The 14372-nt window shown below is 41.5% G+C and overlaps 1 protein-coding gene across 1 annotated transcript; it reads left to right on the top strand.

The window, feature by feature from the left end:
- Positions 1 to 2071, top strand: ly6d (lymphocyte antigen 6 family member D). Its single transcript, XM_024445455.2, has 3 exons — positions 1 to 222; positions 1340 to 1441; positions 1579 to 2071. The coding sequence occupies exons 1-3, from the start codon at positions 168 to 170 to the stop codon at positions 1662 to 1664; spliced, it is 243 nt and encodes an 80-aa protein (XP_024301223.1). The 5' UTR covers positions 1 to 167; the 3' UTR covers positions 1665 to 2071.
- The last annotated feature ends 12301 nt before the right edge of the window (positions 2072 to 14372 follow it).

Raw genomic sequence — 14372 nt, 5'->3', positions numbered from 1 at the left:
CGCTGCATTGCTTGAATTTGTCTTAGAAAACGAAGGGGGAAGGAATGCATTTAATGTAAGTGCACAATGAAATAAACTAGTCTGTTTAGGTGAGTACTCAGTACATTGCAAGGTGTATCAGTACAAACGCTGTACCTGTACATTACTCCTTCACACTACTGGACAACATGAGGACCCTGCTACTGACAACCATGCTGCTGGTGCTGCTCTGTAACACTCAAGGTGAGCAAACTTAATAAATATAGACTGGTTTATAAATATGATAGATGCAACTCTTGGTTGAGGTGTGCTTTAAAAAAACTCAATTTCAGGTCCAGGGCAAAATGATTAATATGTAGCCTACGTTGCATGATGTTGTTGAACTATGTTTGTTAGGGGAAAAGTTTGATCTTATAACAGTGAAGGATCTTCAACAACTTAGTAAGGAGTGAAAATGCTCACACTCCTCTTGATAGACTGACAACTAACTTTCTCAATGTCAATTTATTTATTTGCAGTGGTGTAAAGTACTTAAGTAAAAATACTTAAGTACTACTTAACTTGTTTTTTGGGGTATCTGTACTTTTCTTAACTGTTTATATTTTGGAAAACTTTTACTTTTACTCCATACATTTTCCCTGCCACCCAAAAGTACCAGTTACATTTTGAACGCTTAAGACAGGAAAATGGTCCAATTCACACACTTATCAAGAGAACATCCCTGGTCATCTACTGCCTCTTAACTGGCAGACTCACTAAACACAAATGCTCTGTTTGTACATGATGTATGAGTGTTGAAGTGTGCCCCTGGCTATCCCTTAATTAAATCAACAACAAAATCGTGCCGTCTGGTTAATATAAGGATTTTGAAATTATTTCTACTTTTACTTTTGTTACTTAAGTATATTTTAGCAATTAAATGTACTTTTGCTACTGAAACATATTTAAAACCAAATACTTTTAGACTTTTACTCAAGTAGTATTTTACTAGATGTCTTTCACTTTTATTTTTTGTCATTTTCTATTGGGGCGGCAGGGTAGCCTAGTGGTTAGAGCGTTGGACTAGTAACCGGAAGGTTGTGAGTTCAAACTCCCGAGCTGACAAGGTACAAATCTGTCGTTCTGCCCCTGAACAGGCAGTTAACCCACTGTTCCCAGGCCGTCATTGAAAATAAGAATGTGTTCTTAACTGACTTGCCTGGTTAAATAAAGGTAAAATAAATAAATTAAGGTATCTTTACTTTTACTCAAGTATGACAATTGGGTACTTTTTCCACCACTGTTTTTTGATAAGCTAATGATGATAAACACTTTAAGAATCCTATCATCACTTCTGCTCTAAATGTGAATTTCTCCACAGTGCTCACACTCAGGTGTTACACCTGTGAAGAGGATGATGCTGACTGCAAGCAAGTGACAGAATGTCCACCATCGAGCATGTTCTGCAGAACTGTGGTGACTGGTAAATATTCCACTTGTCTTTTTTCAGTCAGTCCTTTCAATCTGTATCAATACTATTGATGTATTATTAATCAACTGAGCGCAATAATCATCTGTAAATTGCTCAAACATTTTCTACTTCTTTCTTTTCCTTCACAGCGGACACAGTGACTCGTACCTGCGAGGAGATGTGTGTCTCAGGTGTCAACGCCTACTGTTGCCAGGGAGACCTGTGTGAGAACTGACATGATCCACGGAGAACCATCACCACTGACTACACACCTTCTGTTTAGATACAGTTGAATGTTGTGTGGGACATACTTTAGAATATGGGATACATTATAACCTTTCAATGAATTACATTTACATTTGAGTAATTTAGCAGACACTCTTATCCAGAGCGACTTAGTTAGTGCATTCATCTCAAGATAGCTAGGTGAGACAACCCATATCACAGTCATAGTAAGTACATTTTTCCTCAATAAAGAAGTTATCAGCAAAGTCAGTGCTATTGTTTGTGATAATCTTTAAAAAAGGCAATACTATACTTTCTGTCGTGCAAAACAATCTAGCCCTTTGAACGACTCTCAACTGTTTCTGCTGTCCTTCAAAGCTTGACTTAATGCATTAAAACATGGAGGTTTTACCGTAATGAGGATTTCCAATGCCTGAGCTGTGATTCTAGTGTAGCCTCTCCTAGTCTCCTCTCTCTCCGGATGCTCCTGAGTGGGTCATGCTGGCTCATGGCCTTCTGCTGGGATGTGGGTCACCAGACGGGGACAATGCTGGCCTGTCGTGGCCGTATGCATCTGGGCAGGCAGGATGATCTAAATCCCTCTAATGAGGGGGAGTTATGGAGAACCTGTACCACTCACCTGGCAACTCAACCCCACTCTCCTCCGAAAAAAAGTATGCTTGATCAGTGTGTAGATTGCTTTGTTTTCGAGAGATTAAAAACAAAGAAAATTACAGTTTTAGAGTGAGAAAAGAGGAAGACTTTACACATAAAATCATCTTATTGTGCATAACTGTAGATAAGGCAAATGTTTAAATGTCATCACTCAGCACAAGTCAGTGCCAGCTGGGCTCAGACGTTAATTCAACATTTATTCCATGTTGGTTCAACGTAATTTCATTGAAATGACGTGGAAACAACGTTGATTCAACCAGTGTGTGCCCAGTGGGTGGGCTGTGGCTGGTCATCTAAATCAAACAGGCAAATATGTGTCACATCTAGATATGTATTTATGTTCCAACCATTATTTCCTTTTCCATTAGAGCTCCACATTTGAGGATTTGTGGGTGTTAGAGAGCCAACCTTCACTGTTTCATTCAAACATCTTAAAGGGGTCAGCATAACACACACATTCTATGAACAAAAGAGAACATGTTATCCCAGAAACCCTCTGATCTTACAATGCACTTTTATAGTTGCCCAGAAAAGGCAGAAACTGATTTACAGTTTACAGAAACAGCACTCAAACTGATTAGTGCATGGAAACAATACGTTATGATATGAATGGCATGAATGGCATGTTTGGCATTCAACCAAATTAACCAAATGTAATACAAATTCATTTTTGAATGAAGCAATTATTAAATTATTTGTTCCTTTTACCCTTTGTGATCCAACAACTATATCACATGCTGACATTTAGCAGCCTGGTATACAGCTCCACATTATGGTTTTAATCTCTATTTTGAGTCCTAAGACACTGTTATTAAGCAGGTTTTATGATAAACCCAGTTGCATAACTTACAGTGATGAACAAAAGCCACTAGAATCAGCATAACCTTTATTTTAACAGGGAAGACATATTGAGACCAAGGTCTCTTTTACAAATGCTGTATATGCAGTGCATTCAGAAAATATTCAGACCCCTTAACTTTTTCAAAAAAAAAATTACGTTACAGCCTTATTCTAAAATTGATTCAATTGTTTTTCTCCCTCATCAATCTATACACATAGACCATAATGACAAAGCAAAAGAAAACGTTTTTTATATTTAAAAAAATTGGAAATATCACATTTACATAACTATTCAGATCTTTCGTTGTCCTGTTGGAAGCTGAACCTATGCCCCAGTCTGAGGTCCTGAGCGCTCTGGAGCAGGTTTTCATCAAGGATCTCTCTGTACTTACTCTAGAGCTCTGTCATAGTGACCATCGGGTTCTTGGTCACCTCCATGACCAAGGCCTTTCTCTCCTGATTGCTCAGTTTGGCCAGGCGGCCAGCTTTAGGAAGAGTCTTGGTGGTTCCAAACTTCTTCCATTTAAGAATGATGGAGGCCACTGTGTTCTTGGGGACCTTCACTGCTGCAGACATTTTTTGGTACCCTTCCCCAGATCTGTGCTTCGACACAATCCTGTCTCGGAGCTCTACGGACAATTCCTTCGACCTCATGGCTTCGTTGTTGCTCTGGCATGCACTGTCAACTGTGGGACCTTATATAGACAGGTGTGTGCCTTTCCAAATCATGTTCAATCAATTGAATGTACCACAGGTGGACTCCAATCAAGTTGTAGAAACATCTCAAGGATGATCAATGGAAACAGGATGTACCTGAGCTCAATTTCAAGTCTCAGAGCAAAGAGTCTGAAAATAAGTTATTTCAGTTTTTTATTTTCTTAAAACCTCTTTTCGCTGTGTCATTATGAGGTATTGTGTTTAGATTGCTGAAAATAAATGTGGAAAAAAGTCAAGGGGTCTGAATACTTTCCTAAGGTGATATAAATATACACATTAAGGTAGGAGGAAATGACTGTGGGTAAATAAGCTGTTAGTTGTTAAGGCCCCCTGCTGTGTTGAGTGGTGGGTGTCTGGGAGAGCGAGTGCTTGGCCGGGGTGAGAGTAAACTGAGGATATGGTAGAGTAATGTAAGAGTACATATTACAGGTTCTCCTGTCTAGGTCTCTCATCCTATGTATTGAATCACAACAGGGTCCATAACATTAACATGCACCCCGCTGGTTTTCTATATTGGGAAGTCCAAATCCCCAGGCCAACTGTGGAAGAGCACGCTATGTAGGCTACTGTATGGACTCATGTTTTTGTAACGCTGTTCTGCCCATTTCTGGTTAAGAGAAGGGGAAAGAGATGAAAGCGGTGCAGAAAAGACATCAAATGCACTTAACTTAAGCTGTGTGGACTACTTCTTTAATCCTGCAGAAAGAATAAAAAGAAAAGGAAAGATAGAGCGAGAGATAGAGATAGGGGAAGAGATAGAGAGATAGAGATAGGGGAAGAGAGAGAGAGATAGAGATAGGGGAAGAGAGAGAGAGATAGAGATAGGGGAAGAGAGAGAGAGATAGAGATAGGGGAAGAGAGAGAGAGATAGAGATAGGGGAAGAGAGAGAGAGATAGAGATAGGGGAAGAGAGAGAGAGAGAGTCATGAGCTCCTGCTTTTTTCAGCATGTTCTTCAAAAAAGATAGATTTAGAGTTAGACAAACTTGGATTTTTTTGATTTTGGAAGGAATTACAGTATCACCTGGAAGGCTTACAACTACCAAAGATTATTATTCCAACGCTATGCAGCAAATGCTCTGGAAAACAGCAGACACCATCCAACCTGCAACTGAACTCATGTTTAGTCTGAAGCTATATTGATTTCCAAAAGCCAAGAAAAAAAATACATTACATTACTTTATAAGGACTGAATGCTAAATGAATGCTGCCAACCTTGATACAACTTCAATTAGCAATGACGTGTCAAGTGAGAGGTGTCAAAGCCCTTTAGCCCAACAATGGCAGGAGAGTCGCACGGTCTACTCCAACCAAATGGAGAGGCCTTAGAAGTTGCCTCCTGCTGTTCAGAGGTAATTCAATTAAAATACAGTGTATGTAAAGAATGATAAGGCATGAAAAGATCACAAGATGAAGCTCCTTATGGAAAATCAAGAGACACTTTTTGCTGACTATTATAAAAATGGGAACATCAGCAATCTCATCTTCCACACAAACCATCCCCTGGCATGGCACAGTGCTATATTAGCACACTACCCTCTGTTAAGAGGGGGGGGGGTGTTAACGAGGGGTGGAAACTCAGGATACTAGACAACGAGGACTCTGAGTCAGCTAATATACATTTCTATAAGTCTGGAACATTATTGGTACAAGGCAAACCCAAACAGTTTCAGCTGGACTTCACCTAATCAAAGAATTAGGCCAGCAGGAGAAGCTCTCCCTTGAGAAAGATAACCCCACCCCTAGTGGGTCAGACCAGACCTCTTCATTATATAACCCCACAGACGAGCAACCCCAAGCGGAAAGTCAACCTCCCAGCACAGAGTACTACCCCCTCATTGAAATGAAGGATACATTTACCCAGCTGGAGGTAAGGCAGGTGGAGCTGGAACAGCAGGTGATTACACTCCAGTCAGCACAGACCCAAACAACAGTCCAGGGGATCTCACCCCCTCTGAGCAACCCCCCTTTCAGCCACTCTGATATCCCTCCTGACATTCCCCACACACCCACTGAGGACATACACAAGACACAGAGTGTAATCCTTATGGACTCAAATGGGAAATATATAGAAGAAAATAAACTTTTTCCCAAATACAGTGTCTAAACTCTGGTGTCCGAACACCCAGCGGCCTAGACCTTCTGTCTGAGGACCAAATAGGGTTACCCAGCCACATAATAATACACACCGGCACAAATAACCAGAGAACACAGCAGGAAAGGGTGGCCACAGCGCTCAAGGGAATGATTGAAAAAGCTTCTTCTACTTTCCCCAACGCACAAGTGGTTATCTCCACCCTGCTACCACGAAAAGACTTCCACCCTGCTACCATACAGCGGGTAAACGCAAGTATTTCCCCCGACTGTGCTTCAAAACCATGTTTACCTGGCCCACCACCACGCCACCCTGGACTTGAACAGCCTTTATGACCATGTCCACCTATACAAGGCAGCAGTGCCTACCTTCGCCCGGACTCCAAAGGACATCACTCTCAAACACAGCCCCAACACTTCACACAGGAGCAACAGATGAATAGACACCCACCCAGACCAGCGAGACACTCTCCCAGACCTGCGGGACCTGCGGGACCTGCGGGGGACCCCCCGGACCTACACTTACAGGACACACGCCGAGAGGACCTACATCCAGACCACAACACCACCAGCCACATACACCCCCATCCCAACCAATCAACACCACCCCCCAAGTCAACCATGCCCACACCCCATTTAGGCCCCCTCAGATCAGACCTATGCCCTTCCTGCCCAACACATGCACCCCACTCCCGCAAAGAGGGCCTCGACATGGAAGTCACACATACGCCCAGGCCGTGAGCAGGCAAACAGGCCCAACCCCCACTCTTACACTAGCCCAAGCCAATGGCATGTACCAGATGCTCAGCAGGCTCTGCTCACACTTACTAGCCTGAGGATTAAACCACATGACCAACCAAACTGGACACTTTATGGAACACAAAGCCTTCACTATCTCATCCAGGAATATCATCTGCCTTTGGCCTAAAGAGCAGGAACCTGGACTTCATCAAAGAAATCGGAAATACAGACATTGTCATCCTACAAGAAATATGGTTTAAAGGAGACGGACCCACTGGTTGCCCTCTAGGTTACAGAGAGCTGGTTTTCCCATCAACCAAACTACCAGGTGTGAAACAGGAAAGGGACTCAGGTGGTATGCTAATTTGGTATAGAGCAGACCTAACTCACTCCATTAAATTTTTCAAAACAGGAACATTTTACATTTGGCTAGAAATTCAAAAGGAAATGATTTTAACAAAGAAAAATGTAATCTTGTGTGCTACCTACTGTATATCCCCCCACTAGAACTCCCATAAGTTAATGAAGACAGCTTCTCCATCCTGGAGGGGGAAATCAATCATTTCCAGGCCCAGGGACATGTACTAGTCTATGGCGACCTAAATGCCAGAACCGGACAAGAACCTGACACCCTCAGCACACAGGGGGACAAACCCCTACCTGGAGGTGACAGCATTCCCTCCCCCATATGACCCCTAGGCACAACTAAGACAACATAACCAACAAAAACGGGGCACAACTCCTGCAGCTCTGTCACACACTGGGTATGTACATAGTCAATGGTAGACTTCGAGTGGACTCCTATGGTAGGTACACCTATAGCTCATCTCTTGGCAGTAGTACTGTAGACTACTTTATCACTGACCTCAACTCAGAGTCTCTCAGAGCGTTCACAGTCAGCCCACTGACACACCTATCAGACCACAGCAAAATCACAGTCTACATGAACAGAGCAATACTCAATCATGAGGCATCGAAGCCAAAGGAACTGAGTAATATTAATAAATGCTATAGATGGAAGGAATGTAGTTTGGAAACCTACCAAAAAACAATTAGGCAACAACAAATACAATTTAGACAACTTCCCTTTTAGACAACTTCCCGGACAAAACGTTCCACTGTAATAGTGAAGGTGTAAACTTGTGTCATGACGTGGCCCTCTTTGGGTATAGTGTGCCTTCCCCCTCTCTCTCTCTCCTAAACCCAGGCTGCTGTTATCTCAGGTCGTAAATTCCTGGAGGAGATTCTTCCTCATGGCCAGACAGTATAGAGAGAGTGAGTTTTCATAGATAGAACAAAGGAACCTCTTCTCCAGCATTGAACTTGAGGACTGAACAATGTACTTGCTTTGGAGAAGGTGTACACGGTCGGGGATGAATCCATTTCGGGGAAGACCTGTCCATTTTGTTTAATTTTTGTGAAACTCATGAGAGACAATACAGCCACATTACCATAACCCTGTTAATACAAGAGTCTCAGTTATGAGTCTTGCATCTAATTGTTGTATAAAACGAATGAGGCCAGATGAAACTATTTGTGAAAATATGTCATGTGATTTTTAACTGTTTATTGAAGGAAACTCCAATTCCCTTTGGAGTTTAACTAAATCATTGGCCCGCCCCATGAGCACAGACATTGATCTGGCATCATGCGACAGCCCCTTTCTGCTCTTCCGAATATAACCCCCACCTTGGGAATTTATCTTCAGACCAAGCTTACCTCAATTATGAGAGGGCAAAGGTTTGAGCCCAGACCAGCTTACCCCGATAAACACGAGGGCTAAGGTTTCAGACGATTTCTGAATTCTTAACCATGCCACATGGTTAAACTCTGAGACTATCGATACCGACAGAATAAGAACACATCTTTGATACTAATTACTAGTCTGCAGCTAGAAATTATGTACCCTTGAACACGAGGACAGACAGCCGTCGGAACATCTATTCTATAACAACATTGCTGAATGTTACTCTGAACTATCCATTCTAACCACAGCCGAGAGAGAGAGAGGGCGGACAAACTCTCCAACAGAAACAAACGTTCCAACAGAGATCACGACGACACACTGAGCGTAAATATATATATTGATTGCAATTATTCCCAAATGAGTGAGCGTTCATGTGCAAAGGATTAGCATTTCAATTGTTATAATGATCAACTTTGTAGTGTCTTTTATCTTTCGTGCCCTCCTCAGTCCCTTTGTCTACCAAGCCGCCATGCCGGTTTAGCCCACTAGGGCACATTCCCCTATCATTTCCTTGTAACCATATCTACTTGATTGTTTGTGTGCATTTCTGAGATGATTTGTTTAGTTAATAAATAAATGATTGAGACAATTGATGTATGGATGACTCATAGTGAAGACTGGGTTTGTGCAGATAACCAACAATGTACGACGTTTGGAATGAGACTAACATGTGGTAAAGAATAATTCATTAATTAGAAGACTAATTGATCAGATATTAAAATATCAGAAAGTTATATTAGGAAAATTATAACTTTGCAATCTGAATATTTTCCTTCGTGCCCCGACTTCCTAGTTAATTACATCTACCTGATTAAGTTAGTTTAATCACGTGATAATAATTACAGAGAATTTATTTGATAAAAATAAGTCTTCAGTTTAATGATGCCAAAGACCAGACACTTGGCAGTAGATAATATTAACAGTATATTTGACCACTCAGCTTCCCTATCAAATCTAAACATCTCAAATTAGAAAACCGAAGAAAATTAACAACAATGACAAATAGTTTGATGAAGAATGCAAAAATCTAAGAAAGAAATTGAGAAACTTGTCCAACCAAGAACATAGAGACCCGGAAAACCTGAGTCTATGCCTTCACTATGGTGAATCACTAAAACAATACAGAAATACACTATGGAAAAATAAGGAACAGCATGTCAGAAATCAGCTCAATGTAATAGAAGAATCCAAAGACTCTAACCACTTCTGGGAAAATTGGAAAACACTAAACAAACAACAACACGAATAATTATCTATCCAAAATGGAGATGTATGGGTAAACCACTTCTATCTTTTTGGCTCTATAACAAAGTACAAACAGCAAAAACATATACATGATCAAATAAAAATCTTAGAATCAACTATTAAAGACTACCAGACCCCACTGGATTAACATCATCCTTAGCTCTGGCATCTTCCCCAATATTTGGAACCAAGGACTGATCACCCAAATCCACAAAATTTGTGGATACAAATTTGACCCCAATAACTACCGTGGGATATGCGTAAAACAGCAACCTTGGGAAAATCCTCTGCATTATCATTAACAGCAGACTCATACATTTCCTCCGTGAAAACAATGTACAGAGCAAATGTCAAATTGGCTTTTTACCAAATTATCGTACGACAGACCACGCATTCACCCTGTACACTCTAATTGACAAACAAGCAAACCACAACAAAGGCAAAGTCTTCTCATGCTTTGTTGATTAAAAAAAACATTGGACTCAATTTGGCATGAGGGTCAGCAATAGAAATTGATGGAAAGTTGTGTTGGGGGAAAAACATACGACATTATAAATCCATGCATACAAACAACAAGGTTAAAATTGTTTTAAAAAACACACATTTCTTCCCACAGGGCTGTGGAGTGAGACAGGGATGCAGCTTGAGCCCCACCCTCTTCAAAAAAATGTCCAGTTGCCAGGACCACAAATACAAATTCCATCTAGACACCGTTGCCCTAGAGCACACAAAAAACTATACATACTTTGGCCTAAACATCAGTTGCCACAGGTAACTTCCACAAAGCTGTGAACGATCTGAGAGATAAGGCAAGAAGGGCATTCTATGCCATCAAAAGGAACATAAAATTTGACATACCAATTAGGATCTGGCAAAAAATATTTGAATCAGTTATAGAACTCAGCCGAAATGCTTAAAAAAAAAACATTGACTCATAGTGAAAAATTCAGCGCAGTGAGAAGCACACTGGCATAGCACACTGGCGGAGCACAACTGCCACCCCAAAAAGTACATGAACAAATCATAAGACATGATTGTTCATTTTTTATGACAGGAAATTCGTTTTTCTCTCTGCCCCTTGGACTTTGCGCTACACCACTGGAGAGGCATGGCTTGATTTGGTGGTGGATTTGAGCCCAGCAGGACACAAACGGACTAGGATTTCTGTGGGGCTTTACTTCAGTGTTTACTTCAATTGTATGGTGCTATAAAATCTCCTTTTAAAATGGCTGTTGTAGTCTTTGGAAGGAGTACAATTGTGTCTTGTACTGTACATTTCTGTGTTTGTGTATAGAAGCAACTAAGTGATGCTATTACTGTAATTACACTAGAGTGTAGCTTTGATGGGTTGTTTTTGGGATGTTGGGAGTTTTCATAGAAAGTAAATAAATCACAAGCACAACTGTATGTTGCTGTAGCCTACCAAGTCCTCTCCTTGGCCAGATGTTAGGGATGTTGAACACAGTTATAATTGAACTGAAGCATGATTGCAGCTTTGTTGTTATTCACCATCATGTGTATCAGGATCTACTATGGAATAGTTCACAATACATAATAGTGGCCCAGATGTAATGGATCAAGACAGATTGTCTTTTAAATTTTTTTATATTACCCCTTTTTCTGCAGTACAGCGCCCTTAACCACTGCGCCACCCGGGAGGCCTCAGATTGTCTTTTTACATTGAACTAAAATATAAACGCAACATGAAGCAATTTCATCGATTTTTACTGAGTTACAGTTCATATAAGGAAATCAGTCAATTGAAATAAATTTATTAGACCGTAATCTCTGGATTTCACATTACTGGGAAAACAGATATAAAGCTGTTGGTCACAGATACCTTAAAAAGAAAGTAGGGGCGTGGATGAGAAAACCAGTCAGTATCTGGTGTTACCACCATTTGCCTCATGCAGGTGTAACAGTATAACTTTAGACCGTCCCCTCGCCCATACCCGGGCGCGGACCAGGGACCCTCTGCACACATCAACAACTAACACCCACGAAGCATCGTTACCCATCGCTCCACAAAAGCCGCGGCCCTTGCAGAGCAAGGGGAACCACTACTTCAAGGTCTCAGAGCAAGTGACGTCACCGATTGAAACACTATTTAGCGCGCACCACCGCTAACTAGCTAGCTATTTCACATCCGTTACCCAGGGCGACACATCTCCTTCGCATAGACTTGATTGATTGTTGATGCCAGTGGCCATCAAAGGTAAACATTTGCCCACTGAAGTCGGTTACGACTCTGAATTGCAGTCAGGTGAAGACCCTGGTGAGGACGACGAGCATGCAGATGAGCTTCCGTAAGATGGTTTCAGACAGTTTGTGCAAACCCACAGTTTTATCAGCTGTCCAGGTGGCTGGTCTCAGACTATCCCGGATGTGGAGGTCCTGGGCTGGCGTGGTTAGACGTGGTCTGCGATGTGGCATTGTGTTGGGTGACAAAACTGCACATTTTAGAGTGGCCTTTTATTGTCCCTAGCACAATCCTGTGTAAGGATCATGCTGTTTAATCAGCTTCTTGATATGCCACACCTGTCAGGTGGATGGATTACAGTATCTTGGCAAAGGAGAAATGCTTACTAACAGGGATGCAAACAAATTTGTTCACCAAATTTGAGAAAAACAAGCTTTTTGTGCAGATGGAACATTTCTGGGATCTTTTATTTCAGCTCATGAAACATGGGACCAACAACAGTTTACATGTTGCGTTTATATTTTTGTTCAGTGTAAAAAGAATTCAATCAAGAGATGGTAATCTATAGAGATATCTGATCAAATCTTATCAACCTTCCCCCAAGACGCAAGAAATCTCAAACAGGTCTTTGTTGCTAGATTAGCGCAGCAGTCTACAGTGTGTCTCCTGATTGTGTCTGTGATTGTGTGTGTGTCCAGGAGGGTTCTATGGGCAGTCTGTATGAGGCTGTGCAGGACTCCAGTGATGCCCAGGTCTACACCATCCCCAGCCGTTCCCCCAGCCGTTCCTCCAGCCGCTCCTGTAGCCTCGCCGTGCTGCTGAATGAAAAGTTGCGTGGCTCGGGACGATCCATCTCCATGGTGATTACACACACACATATGCAATATGCACACGTGTGCACAAATGGATGAATATACCTATGCAAATGAATGCACCCATATACACACACATATACACACAAAAATTCACACACACTTTGTACGCTTAGATTGAGTTTTAATGGGGAAGTCCATTTCCCAGAATTAAGATTTTGACCTTAAACATACCAAATGCTAAAATCTGTAGCTCCTCTTTTCTGTGCCCCCAACATACTCACTGATTAGCACATTCATGGCAGGATATTGTCAACTATATAGTGTATAATTTATATAATGCCATGTCATGGGTATAAGTTAGCCATCTGGACAAAAACCAGAGCTAGATCTTGTGGGGTACCTGTTCTTGCAGGAGTTGAGATGTGTGGTCTGCCAGAGGATTACATTAGACCCAAACAATAAAGCTCATTATTAAATTATGAAGATGAAAACAATCCATTGACAGCTGGTCCTAAAGTCATAACCATCAGCCGCCAATCCATTCTGTTCTGCTAAGATACGTGGACATCACAACCAATAACTTTGTCATGTTTATGCAAACATTTTCTTGACAACAGGCAAACTCTTCCACGTGTTTACACTTTTTATTGAACATTTATTTAACTAGGCAAGTCAGTTAAGAACAAACTCTTATTTACAATGACGGCCTACCCCTGACAAACCTGGAGGACACTGGCCCAATTGTGCGACGCCCTATGGGAAACTCAATCACAGCCAGATGTGATACAGCCTGGATACGAACCAGGGACTGTCGTGACAGGGAGCACATACAGTATAAGCATGTAGAATCAAAGATTGATACGGTTGTCTTTTGCTTTCAGGAGATCTCCCAGATGCAGAACAACACCGACAAGAAGAAAAGAAGGTGAGTTCATGTCATACCTTGCTCAGATCGGTTTCTATTGACAGAGTGTGCGTGCAGGGTAGTGTATCCATAATAAAAAGCACATGGGAGTGGACCAGCCCTGAGTTCAGCCTTTAGTCAGTAGAGTTAAATGTCTCCAAAGGTGCTCTATCCACCCAAGGGATAATACTTTAAGTCGCAAATCTTTACCAAGCTTCCTGCCTCTATGTAGATTTCACACTGTAAGCCCCCCAAACATCTGTCTATTTATACAATGCTCTCTAAAGCAAAGGATTAGAAAGGAAGGAACATTACAATCCAAATCAATTACACACTGGAAAATTTCATTTTCATTTCGGTGTCACTAGTCAAACCAATTTTATGTGATCAGATGAAAAGGAGGCCCTGTTATGTTGGTTGCCAAGAAAACAGGAGGCACAGGGCTCTGTGCTAATTTGAGTAAGTGGACTCGAGCACATCCATGTACTCTACAGATCTCAGTCAACACCTTAGGCTTCTCTAATTGATGTCCCACTTCAAAAGCTACACAAGCAGCACTTAAGAGCAATCTCTATGTCATTTATGGTTTCAGACAGCTATAAACTGCAAAGACAAATGTTGAACCACAACAACTTACATGATTGAATTATATGGGAATTCTCTCTCACTTGAAGACATACCAGGACTTTCTTTAAATACATCTATAGCAGTAGACCACAATATGGTTCCCAGCCCCTTGGT

Source organism: Oncorhynchus tshawytscha, linkage group LG14 (assembly GCF_018296145.1).
Source record: "Oncorhynchus tshawytscha isolate Ot180627B linkage group LG14, Otsh_v2.0, whole genome shotgun sequence".
Lineage (NCBI taxonomy): Eukaryota > Metazoa > Chordata > Actinopteri > Salmoniformes > Salmonidae > Oncorhynchus > Oncorhynchus tshawytscha.
Note: the sequence above shows the minus strand (reverse complement) of the source record. Positions and strands in the feature narration are given on the sequence as shown.

What these genes read in the sequence shown, in the direction of transcription:
- ly6d (XM_024445455.2), top strand. Translation starts at nt 168, where the DNA reads ATGAGGACCCTGCTACTGACAACCATGCTGCTGGTGCTGCTCTGTAAC. An exon ending in GCTGCTCTGTAACACTCAAG is followed by an intron (nt 223 to 1,339) that starts GTGAGCAAACTT and finishes ATTTCTCCACAG; the next exon opens with TGCTCACACTCAGGTGTTAC. An exon ending in CTGCAGAACTGTGGTGACTG is followed by an intron (nt 1,442 to 1,578) that starts GTAAATATTCCA and finishes TTTCCTTCACAG; the next exon opens with CGGACACAGTGACTCGTACC.